Source organism: Cyrtonyx montezumae, unplaced genomic scaffold (genome assembly GCF_038088225.1).
Source record: "Cyrtonyx montezumae isolate F1298 unplaced genomic scaffold, pur_monq_1.0 scaffold_8, whole genome shotgun sequence".
NCBI lineage: Eukaryota > Metazoa > Chordata > Aves > Galliformes > Odontophoridae > Cyrtonyx > Cyrtonyx montezumae.
Window position 1 is genome coordinate 96,296,377 of NW_027072089.1, and position 14,756 is coordinate 96,311,132.

Genomic DNA, 14,756 nt, shown 5'->3' on the forward strand with positions numbered 1-14,756 from the left:
TGTGGGAAACTGCAAGGATGAGTTTTGAGACCGCCCACAAAACAGGCATTTTTCAGCAGCTCCACTGCAAATTTTGTAATGTGTGAGATAGGAACCATGTATTTCTCATCTGAAATAGGAAAGTGATTGATGTGCTGGTGATGATACCAAGTGATAACCCAAGTAATTCTTTTTAAAAATGGTAATATGTGGTTTTGGTTTTGCAGTTGCTGTCTACAAATATATTGCTTGATTTTCATCAATTTATCTCCAGGATATATCTATTCAAGTCCATAGCTTCTTAATGTGTGAAAACATTATTTATAGACATGTTTTTGGGTTTTCCAGTTTACACAAAAGAGAATTAATATTTCATGTTTCAGAATTTGGTGAATTGTCACATTTTCATGGACAAAACCAGAAAATAAAAAGTGTTAAGACTCGGTAGCAGTTACGTATGCAAGGAAGAAGAGAGAATGTGTATCTAGACTGACTGCCTCCATCCCTTTCCTAGCTATATCCCTTAGCTTGCTTCCCACAGTCTGGTTCTGTTTTTGTGCTAGTTATCTGAGAAGGAGGGCACTATGAGCATAAAGGTTATCTGAAAGTGTGGGTTATCCAAGGGCCAAGAGTTATCTGGATGTACTGTATAACTGTGGGTTTACTCTCTAGCATTTGTAATTTTGAAGGCAATTGGCCTATATTGATGAAACTGGATAGTTCATGGCATATAATTTTGTTGCAAATGTTGAAGTAAGAACTAATTTAGCCAGATCATGTTGGTACTAAACTACAAATCATCTCTGGAGTAGATCTAGAATATCTTCCTTTTGCTTTCATGTCTTACCATGCAATTCTACATAATTTCTACATGTTACTATTCTACTTACTGAATTCCACCAAAAATCAACCAAGGTTCCTCAAAGTAAGGACAAACTGATCTAGTGAGATGGTAGGGCAGCTCCCTCTCCCTGCAGAATTCACCTGGTTGAAGCCACTGAAATAATGCAGTGCTGAATGAGACTTGGCAGGAGCCAGTTCTAGCAACCAACTGTCAAAAGACAACATGCTTAGTGAAGGAAAACAAATGGCTGGATTATTTATAGATTACTTACATTGCATATGTTGTGCAAATATATCAAAAATGAAATCTGCAGCTGATGATTAAACTGGAGGATAAGTGAGCATCATCAGCAGTAGCTATCCTGAGCACATGTTGTTGTTTGCTCTGGTCATAGTGATATTGCAGCTTTCTGGGGAACAGCACCAGGGTCAATAATGTTTCTAGAAGTGGAAAATACACTTAAACTGCCCCTGGTTAGCTCTGTGTTTATTTTGGCCAAGTGCTGCAATTTGCCTTTCTCTGAATTTTTTCTCATCTTTTATTTTCCCCAGCAGAGATGATGGTGACAAGAACAAGCAGCTGCCAGTCAGACAGCAGCGGGTTCATGGAGGAGCTGCCAGAACCCTCAGTACTGCAAGTAAGAAATCAACAATATTAGTCAGCAGGTCTATGAAAGCTCTATAACCTTGGCACAAATAACAAAATGTAAAAGTTAAATGATAAGCAAATCATGTGGTCATGAAAGCTCCACAAAAACAAATTCATCCTCCTAGAGAACCTCAGAAGGCAAGAAGCATTTTCAGAGTTTTATCCAACTCTTCCTGAACACTAATGCGTGGTTAGATAAGAAATGAGAAAAGAATTGGTGATTATTTGGTTTGCTGGTATTTAAAGATGTATTTAAAAGGCTTCCTGTGCACAGGGATGTCCAGGACAAAATGATGATGGGCAAATGTTTGTGATAGTAAAACTATGGTATTTCAATTCCTCTTCTTTTTTTATTTTCCTTTCTATGTTCTTTTTTCTTCTTTCTGTTTTTATTTCTTTTCCTTTCTTTAGAATGCATCTTTGTCAGGAAAGACAAGTATTTTTTCTGATATCTACAACCAACAAACAGTTCTGTCACATCCAACAGAGTTTCCTCTCTTAAACCAAGATTTCCAACAAAATCAAAATGATTGTGTTGGTGAAGTCCTCATCACATCTTGTGAAAGCATCTTGAAAGTATCTAGACCAACAAAAGCATGCAGAGACCAGGGAGAAGAGATTTCCCTTCTGGTGACTGCAGAAAATGCTGAGCATCAGGCATGTAACACTGAGCTGCAGAGTTTGGTCCAAGAAAGATTATGTGGGATGGAAAAAAAAGAGACTAAAACTGAAAGACAGCGTCTTGAAAAAGAGGAGTGCACAGAAGAGAACAGTCTTTCTTTTAAGGGTGGTACTCAAGACGAAGGAGATCCTGTCTCATCAAAATTTCATTGCCAGTTTTATTTCAGTACAGGACATAAAAACATGAACACAGCCCTCACTGAACTTCGTGATACAAACCCTGTAGTCATCACTGAGAGAAAGCTCAGAAGTGATGATGAAAGTGAGAGATGCATGATGGAAAAGGACAGTGGAGTCACATGTCTCAAAAATGCCCACAGAGACTGTACAGAATGTGGTGAAGAACTGCAGTGGGGTGTGAAAGCAGTTATCAAAAACAGTGCAGCAAGTGAGGAGACAAACAGGCAGAAGTTTTGTAAAATACATGCTGATGCAAAAAATATGAGATGTTTCTCCAAAAGGGCACTCCCAGAAACTATGTGTAAGGGCTGTTCCTCTCCAAGCTGCTCTTCACAAGTGCCTTGCAGGCCTCCCCTGTACCAAGCAGAAGGGCCAGGGTTTCCACCCAATGATCAAGAGATGAGGAGCACAAGGGAAATGTTAGATATTAACAAACCAGAACTGGGAGACCCTGTCCAAAACTGTGAAATGACTCATATTCCTCTGAGATCTGTTACTGTTCAGATGCCTTCAGGGCTGGACTTAACCTCAAAGATGAAGTACACAGGGCAAAATGTTCCTTGCACTGAAAGCCTTGCTAGGGATGACCATGTGGACTTGTTCAAGATGTTAACACACTGCTCTGAGGGTGGCAGTTCTGTAAGGTCAGACCCAGGGGCTCCAGAAGACAGTGTGAAGCAGACCACTGATGCTCCCAGCCAAACTGGAGAAAACAGGAAAACCAGGAAGCCACCTGTGCTTTGCCCACACCATAGCTACCTGACAAAATCAGCCTCCTTCAACACCATGCTCTCTGATGAACAAAGGCCACACCATTGGAAAGAAGCCTCTGGAGTGACAGGGGCACCGGGCAGTCCCTGCTGCCACTTCTGCTGCTGCCATGGCTGCTGCTTATGGACATGTCCTGTGGCTGCTTCTCCCCATAGCCCCATGGGTTGCTGCTCAAACCAGGCTGCCAACAAGCTGCAGCTCTTGAGGACACTGATGTTTCTGCAGGAAAACACAGTGAGAAATCTTCCTCTGGTGAGTAGATTCCTTTAAATAAGCTGCCTTTCCCCTTCCTCACCTCTCATGCTTGTTTCCTTAGTGAGACATTTATCGGGAATATAATTTTCTGAGTCAGGGAAGGAAGCATTTCTTTCAAAACAAAAGTGGCAAAAGTTATTTTTGTTGGACTGCTTGTTTTCATAATGTTCAGTTCAGTCATAAAATGGTTACTGCGAACTGAATGATAAAGTTTACAGGTTAAGTGAAGAGCTGAGATAAGATCTGTTTTACAGCATGGGTTTCAGTGAGCTTGAGTGATTTCCAGTGAATCAGCTGAGTTACAGTAGCTGAGTATCTTTCTGAACTGCAGAAATTACAAGGTGCAATTCTCTTTTACTGGGAGCTACCTTAGGTTCTATTAGATAGTGTTCTGTACATACAAACTGTGCATACCCAGACACATCCATAAGCCAGACTGGTTTACATCAAAGTGAACTGCAACTTCTCAGCACCTCAAACCATTTCATCATGGGAGAGGAGGAATCTTCTGCGAAATCTAGAGCTGTGTTAACCTTTTGCAATAAAAAGTTCAGATTTTTATTTTGTTGGTCCAAATTCTTGTGAGTTCCCAAAAGTTGTGAAAGACTCAGGGTGTGATGAGAAAGATGGTAACTGGGGACCACTTATGTCCTGTGAAAAATGTGGAAAGGAGCAGCATGCATCCTGCTAATACGCAGGAGTTTCCTTTTTCACTTCTCTTTTTATGCGTCGTAAGGTTATCTGTTGTACAAATTGAGGAAGAAAATGGTAACATAAAAGTTTGAAAAAGTGGAACTGTTTTTTTTTTGTTGTTGTTGTTTTGTTTTTGTTTTTCTGCCACATCATTGAATACATACAGTGTCTTGTCTTTGAACAGTCTTTGAATAACGAAAAGCATGCATTTTTGTTAGCTACCTTGCTGTTGCCACAAGATGGCAGTGAGTCAGTACCTTACGGTGGACTGGGAAAACCTCTTGGTGACTGCTGTTCTGTCACACTTCTAATGGGGGCTAGCGATGTTTTTTTCTTATGTAGTCTATGTAGTCTAGGGAATATTGGAGGAACAAACCTGCCCAAGATCCAATCTTAGGGGTATGACTCCACATCCTAGTCACCATACAATAAGTGAGTGAATTTACTGAATATTAGTCACAAGAGAGATTACACTTGCGCTTGTTTTGTGTTCTGCACTTAAGGTCTTCTACTGGAACAAGCTTTCTCAGGTTATGTCCCACTAACCAAGGGCATGCAGCCAACATGGAGCAACTGTTAGATAGTCAATTTACCCTATTTAAACTCAGTTTACCCTAAAGAAAGTCCTGCTTGAGAGTGGTCCAAGAAAAACTAGTCTCCTCTGTATCTTTGCTGCACCTGAGCTCTGAATAAATCTATGTGAACATGTACTCTGCTATACACTTAATATCTTATAAGAGTCAGGTCCCAAGGAGCTGTCCAAACCTCATCCTTGAAAATAAACTTATGGTTACCATGTGGGCACTTCTCAATGGCACGCTAGACACTTCCATCTAGGAACAGTCAGACTTTCTGAGGTTAAAATCAAAGATAATGGAGGAGTCCTAAGGATAAGATAAACAGTCATCCAGTGCTGAACTTGAAGGTCCTCACAACACATGTGAGTGCCTCAGTGGAGCTTGAGACTGTTGCCCAAACCTTAAGCAGTAAGAGAAGCAGCTGCAGTCCACAAGGAGCTGATACTTAGGAGAGTTCACCTTTGCTGCAGACACAGGGCCAGTCCTCTCAAACCCCTGCCAGTCTCTGATTAGCTCTTTCCAGTGTTATTCTATAGCTTTTAAGGCTAGACATCTCATTTACTACTATGGGAGGTTTTATGCCTGGGTCACACACATCCAGATTGTGCCTGACACAGGAGCTGCATTAAAACACAGACAGAGTATGCTCAAATGCTCAGAGAGCACCTTTTGACCTCTAACTGAAGCTTCCTCGTGATTCAGGCTTTTTTGGGGACTGGGAGACACATTCCAGCCAACAAACAAAAAGATCATCAAAGAGTGATTGCATGGATCCAAAGCGATCAATCACTGCCACGCTTTGCAAATGTGCCTCTTGCTCTCTATCAGTTACAGTGGTCAGCATCAGAGTGCTGGTTCCTACTCTGTCTTTCTATGGCTCACAAGAGACTAAAATCTGTTAAAATGGGAATGTCTCACATTCCTACTTACACTCTGACCAATTTCAGAGTCATAGCAGAGCACAGCTTTAGAAGGCAGATGGTATTGTCTCCAAAATAATTTGGATGATACTGTCTGCATTGCTTCCTTGGTACTTTGACATTATTAGTGGGTTGTCCTTATATTACTTCTGTGCTCCAAGGTAGTAATGGGAAACTGTTAGTAGAATTTTTAATACACTATTGCTGCTCATTATTCTCATCTGCTTTGAGACATTCCTGGTGTTTATACCAGAGAAGATTCAAAGCATTAATCATAATGAATTCCTTCTCTCAGTCAAGAGAAATGGTCACATACATGGTATAGATCCTCTAACTTACCATGGATGTCTGTTTTTGAATCAGAACAATTGCTCTGTTACTTTACTTGGATGTAAACCTGTTGCAGTAAATATCTGCACTTGGTTAGATAAACCCAATTCTAGCTTTCTAAGTGGCAACTGATAAGAAATTGTTGGTATAATGCTTACAATCTGTCAGGAAGACACTTGTCCCTCTCATAGTTCTTATGTATCTTTCCACAGCAACTCATCCTGCTGAAAGACAATATCTAACAATATAATACCAGAACTGAACATTGTGTCAGATCTTTGATCCAAGTCCATTTCTCCTTCAATGGCAAAAATAAAATTCCCATTGACTTGAGCAGTACCAAGACTTCATCCTACATGATTTAGGAAAGAGGTGCTAACTAGGATGCAGATGGTGCACCCAGAGCAAACTTGAAGGGCCATCTGGGCTCATGCAGCAGCTGCTTTTAGTCCTTGTTGAGCAAGTATGAAGAGGACACATGCCCTGTGGGCTGTCAGCCTCAAACACAATCAACATAGAGTCACTCCAAGAAAAGTGGTTTCATGAGGTAAAATGTCTTCTTGCTTTTCTCTGTAGTGTACTCACGAAATAGAGTTGATGAAGATCTCCTGCCAGCACTTCCTTGAGAAGCTGGGTGAGATTGAACAGCACCTGACCGAACAACAGACATTGTTCTCCAATGCCATGCCAGAAGAAGGAAGGTAAAGGCAGCCACACCCGTTTAAACCCAAATCCAACATCAGCAACAGTGTCTGGTCACTTGTGTTACTGTAGAATTGCTAATTAGTGGGGTGCAGGTGTGGGTGTCATGCAAATGGAAGAGAAAATTCCTGAGATTTTTGCTCAGAAGTCCACCTTCTCTCTGCAGTGTTTAAGCAGTGCATTTTGAAGGAGAAGATTGCTCCATAAATTTAGGTTGGATATGTTTTAACAGCATTTTAATAGGAATGCAGGAACAGATTTAATTTAGTTCTTCATGTACTCAGCTCGTTTTCAAAGCGATTACTGAGAAGTCATAGAATCATAGAATATACCAATGCTCACATATTCAAAAAGCTACTAGGGGCTTCCAGTCTTGAGCTGCCTCAAAGTAGAACATTTATGCAGGTCTTTATGCTGGTAATAAATCAAAACAGATGAAACTGCCTAAACTCAAGCTCTGTGACTGCAACACATTTAACTTTGTGAGTGGGATAACTGAAGAACGAAGGGATGTTATTCATTATTTTGCAAATTACTCTATGATCATGGGTAGAAACAAGGTGTCAGCAAAGGTGGATATAGGTGTATTGGTAGAGCTAAGGAAGAAAGTGTTCACTGCTCACTAAAGTGTGATTTCCCTGCTGTCCCAACAGGGAGGAAAGCAAAAACCTACAACGTTTATGTCAAGACGTTCGTCAGGAGGTGGCAGAGCTAGAATTCTGTCTGAATGATAGAGCTTACCAAGTTGGGAAGGGCATCCTGATGGTACGCTGCATGCGCTCTGGGTCATGTGGGAAAGCTTCCCTGACAAGCCTGGGTTAAAGGGTCAGATTTTACAGTACATGTGTCTGTAGGAATAAAATGTCCTCTAGGCCTTTCTCCTTTTTCTGGTAACATCTAATTTGCCAAATACTGCATGTCTTCTTTGAACCAAGCATAAGAGCAGGCATGCTTCATATACTCTTGTGTATCCTGCTTGATTCCTTTTATTATATTTTTATTACTGCAATATGCTTTTCCTTCTATTTTCTCTGCAGCAGCTGGACCAATTACTGGTAGAACAATCCCATCTGTTTTCCTAGCTCGGACTTTCTGATTGGAAGGGAGAAAAAAATGCCCAGAATAAACAAGCACTTCCAGATGCTGCTGGTGCTAGAAGTGGGTGCTCAGAAATGGTACCCCAAAGAGCTGCTAGCAAAAATACCAAAGCAGAAGGTTCTTTCTCTGCCCCACATCCAGGGGCACCCTCAAAGCCGCTTCCCACCAGGAAAGTGCCTGAGCCAAATTCAGCCAACTTGGATCTGCGGGAGCCCTCCATCCATAAAAAAGAAATAAAAGGACCTCCTCAAACACACACTGACTTTAAGGCCTTTATACACAATGTAAGGAACTGTTTTAGTCTTACCTTCAAGGTTGCAAGTGGAAGGGATCACTGAGCCACAATGCAGACTTCCTATGTGGTACCTCATTGCCACAGCTTAGATCATGGTCCCTTCCTGCTGTGTTCTTCCCAAGGGCTGGAGTCTGTGATTTGGGGGACTGCCACCCTGTACAGGCTGGGACCACACCTGCCTTATTATTTCTCTCTAAGTTGTGGCAATGACCCAAATGCTCCAGAGGGAAGAATACATAAATATGTACATGCAATATGCCTGGCTTGCTTGAACTCTGGGTGCAACTGTTCAACTAATTAGTATATTCAACCCTCACCCACCATGTGAAATTAGTAATTTATGGCTTCAATTTGCAGAGGCAATTTACCTGGTTTTACAAGGGCAGTAAAGGCAGTGAAATGGAAGGCTTGTTGTTTCTCCAGAGAAATTTCAAGTCAGCATTTCCAAATGATCTGATTGTGTACACAATGTAATAAAATAAACTGTTTTCCTGCCTTTCTGTGTATAAAGTATTTCTAGAAAATCTCTTATCTGCCTTACACTTTAATACTCTCTTTCAACTAAGTATGTGTTACAGTTTTTAAAGGATTGATCATTCTTTCAAGTGAATGCTTAGGGTAAAATTCTGTGCAACCTTCCTGTAAACACCATCAGAAAGAACTGCATTCTCTCTGCATTACCATCTTATACAGTTTCCCTGATTTATGTTTATATTACTATTCATATTATCAAGCAGAATCAGATTCCTCTGAAAAAAATTTGAAGAATGGGAACCATAGACAGTAGGGAGCAAGGAGCTGAAGTATCTGATATCATGTTCTATCATCTTTTGTACCCATTTTCTTTTTAGATTAAGCTTGGTCATTTTCTCAACATAATACTTCTTCATTTTTTTCCCCAGCTGAAGAAATCTTTCTGAAAACCTTTAGGAAATGATTCAGAAGAAGGGAAAGACTGACAGATGACAGACTGATGGACTTTGTTTCTAGTAATTGTGGCCTTTCTCCTTCAATACGTGGTATATCTCAGAAACAAATGAGCAAAATATTGCTTTATAGAAAGTTCTGATCAAGGTAATTTCATTTGCAAAAAGATGACTGGCCAGAAGGAAGGCAGGCACCTTTATGGAACGTCTCAAACAAAGGTACTGAGTATTTTGCTGTTCTATGATGGCAAAACTTATTGTGTTCCTCTCGCCCATCATCTGGGTAGGGCAGTTCTTTTCAGAGGGCTTATTTTTAGAAGAAACTTGTGAACTTCCAGAAGGTATTCTCCATACAGCCAATTACATTAATACGGTCCTTCAACCAATACCAACATTCAAGCCCAAACTACCTTGTATAGTCCTAGCCCCTTTCTAGCTTTAAACTAGCTACTAAAGCCTAATTTGCCTCTGATTAATTTTATGAGATTTGTATCTACTCTCAGCACCAAACCAGAAGCTTACTGTCGGTGTACAAGACCTTAAACACCCATGCTCTCAAACCATTACTGTGGATATTCTACTAATTGTCCTATTCATTTTCATATTTGCTTCACATAAATGTAATTAAACAAAAATGAGTCTAGAATCACAGGATTTACTACATAATAAAACCTGTATCAGAATCCCAGTTTAGTTTTCTGGGGAGTGAGTGAAGCCTGGATTCACGCAGGAAAAAAAATAAAAGAGGAAAAAGAAAATAAAAAGACCTCTCTGGTTTGGAGTAGAGCAAAGAAATCCAACTAGTTTATTTTCAAAGCAGTTGCTCCTGCTTTCAGTTTAGCGCTTCCCAGGCTGTGAGACACCCTATCGGCTTGTTTATTTAATGCTCTAGAGGGATCTTAGGTGTCATTTAGGCTTTGGTGTTGCAAATCACAGCTCCGCGAAGGTGCAAATAGAAGTAGCATTTGCACATGTTCAAGGAGAAAATTGAGTCAAACATGCTGAGCAGCCTGGAGGCTCCCTGCACCTCAACGTTTCCACAGATGTTCAAGGTAATAAAATGATTGGGGGAGAGAAGTTTGTAACACAGGAACCAACAAGATCCTCCACAGCCTGCTGGGCCATTAATTTTACTGGTTGAAATCTGCCCCTTTCTTGAAACCCCACATGGGATTTGAACATCACTTCCATGCTATTGAATGTTTAAGAGTTTATATGTCAAGATGTGCGACTAATTCCTTTGAAGCTGCTGGGATTTATCCTGACAATAAGCAGCATGCAAACAGGACCAAAATAACCTTCATTTCCATTAGCTTATGAACTGCATTTGTAGATGCTGTACTTCAGTTTGTAGAGCAAGGCACATAAAGAGCACAGAGAAGGATACACAGTGATGCCTGTGCCGAAGGGCTCCTGGAGTGAACGGCAGCGAAGAAGCTTTGTTTCTTCACCAGCACTGGGGCTGTGATTCCTCCCATGAAACAAGAATTCTTCAGTATGTTTCACTGCAGCATGCTAAGTAAAAGCTGTACACAAATGTGATGCTACAGCCACTGTGTGCCTGTCTTATGGACATAAGCTATGCATACCATACACATTATATGAATAGGTGGTGGTATTGGTACGTGGCAGTTATTCTTGAACAGAAAGCTCACATGAGTCCTCTGATGCCATTTGAAATCTACTACCTGTGCTCACAATTAAGACTGAATTTGACTCCTGTTAACAAAATTTTCCTGTTTGAATAGGCCCTAGGTGATTGGTACATGCAGTCCAGTTCCTCATTTCAATTGACCTGTAAAACAATCTCATGCAGGTATGGGGTAACAGGGTTCCCCCACATGCAACACACTGACATCCATAAATACATTATTTCCTTGATAATGCTTGGATTTAAAGATAGAGAGCCCTTTAAGCCCATGTGTTTTTAACAGTTAAGCTGTAACCTCACAGCAATAAAAAAGATGCTGAGCAATGGAAAGGGGAAAACTCTTTTGACTTATCATGGAGCATAACTTCAAAACCCTTTCAGACATGTTACAAGGACATCTGGATTGAATTTCTTAATGCTGCTGTTGAAGGTAGGAGAAAGCACAATACTGTTGGGATCAAGAAAGTCTGAAGTAGCACTTGTGAACGTAACAATCCAACTGCATGCCCGTTTTTCCTTTCACTCAGTGTTACTAGCCTTTTAAAATCTTTTATTTCCCCTCAGGGCAGTCATAAGTAAATATGATGGGAATCTTAAAGATAACTCCACAGAATTAATGAAATATTAACATATCTGATTTGAGTGACATAATCGTGCTCACTAGCGAGAACCATAGCTTGCAGGCTTACAAGGCAGCAATTCCTATCTTGGTGCAGGCTATGCTGCTGGTGAAAAGCATTAGCACTGAGCAGTTTGCATCTGAAATCTGACCCTGTGATACTGCAGGACTTCTGGGTTAAAAAAAAAAATAGTTGGAGAAAGGAGAAAACTCAGTAGTAGCAGTATTTGAGCTAAAGACTGTTTCCCTCTCAGTTCTAGTACTCACAAATGAAATGGGATGAACTATTGGTGCTGTTTCATGGAACTGCTAAGGTTCTACAGTTGTCTAGTCTTAGACATGCTATAGAAATTGCAAGATATATAGGGTTGGACACTCCTGTGTTACAGAGGTGCTGCTTCTCCCAGTTCTCCAGCTCTCTTTCAGCATCCCTAGATTGCAGAGACCCTAAAACTGTCACATCAAATCCTTTAAATTCTATTAAGAGCTTTACAATTCCTTTAACCTGGTAACAGTTTCTGGAGTGCAAGGGCCACACAATACCTCACCAAAGCATGTTACAGGGAAAGGAGAGATTTAAAAAAAAAAAAGATTCCCTAACAAAGGTAGAAAATTCACCCACCCTAGTTCAGTAGCAGTTCATGTCACTTGAATTTTACTTCTTATGTCATTGTCTTTTGCCTTCATTGGTTTTCCCTGATGCCACATAAATCCTTAAACCCTGAAGCTAAAAGAGGCTGCACTGTGCACCAGCTTTAATATTGGTTTTGCTAGAGAGTATAAAATCTAGAGAGATAATGAGGAAATCTATCTAAGGTACCCTGCCAAGGGCTCCCATTAGTTGCTTTACCAGGCATCAATTCAATAAACCCTTGAGAGTGACACATGAATAAACATTAGAGCCTCCCTGGTATGTTAATGCATCAATTACCTGATTGTCACTGCTGCCAACAGACTCCAAGAAAAAGAAGTATCTTGGGAGCTCAGCCCCTTCCAACTTCAAGTCCAAAGTAGGTTTGACACAACCTTAGGAGACGACAGGGCTCAGGAGAGCGGTGTGATAGCTCAATAACATGGCACAGCTGCTGTCAGTAGCGATGGCCTCACCTGAATGCACTGTCCAGCCCTGCCCGATCTGGGTCTCCTGCCCCATATGGGACAGTGACTGCTGTGTCAGATCCACGACTGTCCCCATGCAGGAATAGAGTCTGTATTTGAACAGAAAGTCTCGAATATTGACCTCCAGCGATAGGAACAAACTGGTCCTGAGCTGCATAATATGAATGACTTTCTCTTGCAGGGCTACTAGCTAACGCTGGGTATACCACATGCTCTCTGAGTGACCAAGGCCTTTTTCTTCACCTAATGGGAGTCCTTAATCCTTTTTCTCTTCTTTCTGTCTTATCTAACAAGGTTTTAAATTTCTCATGGCGAACTTATTCCCTCATAACTTGTTCATGAAGAACTGGGCACAATTGGCCAATATCAGTTGGGTCCTTTGCTTGCTGCTGCAATTTTATGAGCTGCCTCTCATTAAGATCCGTTGGTATTTAAGAAACAGCTGTGGTGTCACTTTATAAAGCTGTTGACTGTTTTAACTCCCTCTTGTCCAGAAATAAGGTTTTGATCTTCCTTATAGAAATGGACGCAGACAAAAGAGGCTGAAGCCTGATGGCAATTTTCTTATGAAATGGGAGAACTCCGAAATTAAAAGAACATGAAGCAAAACTATTATCACTTCACCAGAGAGATGCATTTGAATTCATCCATCTTCATTTCATTCTTTTCCATTGTTTTTTCTTGGGCACATCATTCACTCAATTAGCACAGATCACAGCTAGTAAGGGACACAGGTGTGTCCCACTGAGGCAACTCAACCTTAATATGGAAAACATTTATTACCATGACAAATAACGCATAACACTGGCAGCATTTCCCCGAAATTATATTTTTCTTACTAAAATAAAAGCCTGTTAAGAGAGTTGTGCTTACAACAAGAGACTGAAAATCAGGAGCTAAGGAGACGTTTCTCCCTGAGCTTTTATCCTGAGGGAGCACGAGGGCTCCCTGGGGCCTCATCTTAAGTCTCTGACATACTTGTATCCCTTGCCTGCTGCTGGTAAGCTCTGATCCTGTCTCCTGCAAAAAGTTTCCATAAATACACAGAGCTGAAATATTTCTCTTTTTCTGCACTCTCTACTTGACCAGCTGCCTCCAGGAATGGCAGTAAGTATTTAGAAGGGAGACTTGTGTCTGTCAAGGGTGGCAGGCTGCCTGGGGTCCCAAAATGGGCCAGTGTGAGAGACCTCTCTTCCAGAGGGATGGTGAAGAAAACAGTGGTGCTTGTCTCAAGATTCAAATACCCCATCCCATTTCAATTTCAATGTACACATTTTTGGGAAATCATTTTATGTTAATTCCCACTCTATACAAAAAAGACAGTAAGATACAGCTCTCACAACAAGGGAAGCTTCCATTCCAGTAGACAAGTCAAGCTTTTGCAGCTTACTGTAAAACAAGGTTGGGGGAAAAAGAAAATGTCTGCAGTTAAGTATTATCTTTCTGATGATTCAAGTTTTTAAAGGTAGCCTGGAATTCCCAGAGCTTTTTCTAGGCTACTGACAGAAAAAAATAAATAAATTATGGAGAGAAGGGAATGCTTACAATCTATTAAGAAGAAAAAAAACCAAAACCTAATTATTTGAAAACTAGGATCTATTCTAACAGTGACACTTCTATTATGTCCTGCATAGTGGCTCCAATGCCCTTGATTTTTTTATCTACCACAAATAGCAATAACAAGGAAATGTTACTCATGGCACCAGGAGAGCTGTTCTAGATCTAGCACTACTCTAATGAGAGCAGAACACATTGAAAGCAGGGTAGTTTGGACTCTTCATATATTTGTCCCACTTAACAAGTAGAGAAGTGCAAGCAAGGACACTTGAGTCACCCCAAACCAGACCAGGCATGTGCAAAAGATGCCTTTCTTAAGCTTGGTTTTCCTGGCAAGCTAACTCATGGAGGCATGTGTGTATGCATGGCTGGGGTGGAGAGGAGTTTGAGTAAGATGGAGTGAGGAATGTGAAGAAGCTAGCGCCAAAGACATCTCATTCTAGAAAATGATGTAGTAGCCTTGTGGGGTCAGCCAGTTGTATCCAGATGCTTCCTAACAAGTCCATCCTCAGAGACAGGCACCACAGAGCAATTGGTACCACTTATATGCTGCCATGGCTAGGGCAGGGGAATCTGAAAACAAGAGGCAGGTGTAGAGACGCATGGAAAGTGACAGACAACCAAGCGTAAAGAAAATGAGAGACCTCAAACAAGAGACAGAACAGAAGTAACATGCTTAAGGCTCTCTAGATCCTTGATGCAGCACCCAGTGGTTAAGAACATAAGAAATTGGCTACAGGATTAGATCACTGCAGCAGGACACTAGCTTTGACAGAGAAATTAGGAAAAAATTTTTGGGTGAGACAAACCTAGCTACTATTTTTGCAGCCTGCTCTCCTCTCATGGCCCCAGCAGCCAGAAATGTTAGGTATTGGACATCAGTGTGTAAGTTTCTGCCTATCTCCACTAC

The 14,756-nt window shown here is 41.0% G+C and overlaps 1 protein-coding gene across 1 annotated transcript in view; it reads left to right on the top strand.

The window, feature by feature from the left end:
- The window catches only part of ITPRID1 (ITPR interacting domain containing 1), a 47,804-nt gene extending 38,276 nt beyond the window's left edge, over window positions 1–9,528 (top strand). Inside the window, 5 exon segments of the mRNA XM_065751960.1 lie at window positions 1,375–1,460; window positions 1,883–3,355; window positions 6,456–6,580; window positions 7,235–7,346; window positions 7,619–9,528. Coding sequence (XP_065608032.1) covers window positions 1,375–1,460; window positions 1,883–3,355; window positions 6,456–6,580; window positions 7,235–7,346; window positions 7,619–8,017 — 2,195 coding nt within the window. The 3' untranslated portion in view covers window positions 8,018–9,528.
- The last annotated feature ends 5,228 nt before the right edge of the window (window positions 9,529–14,756 follow it).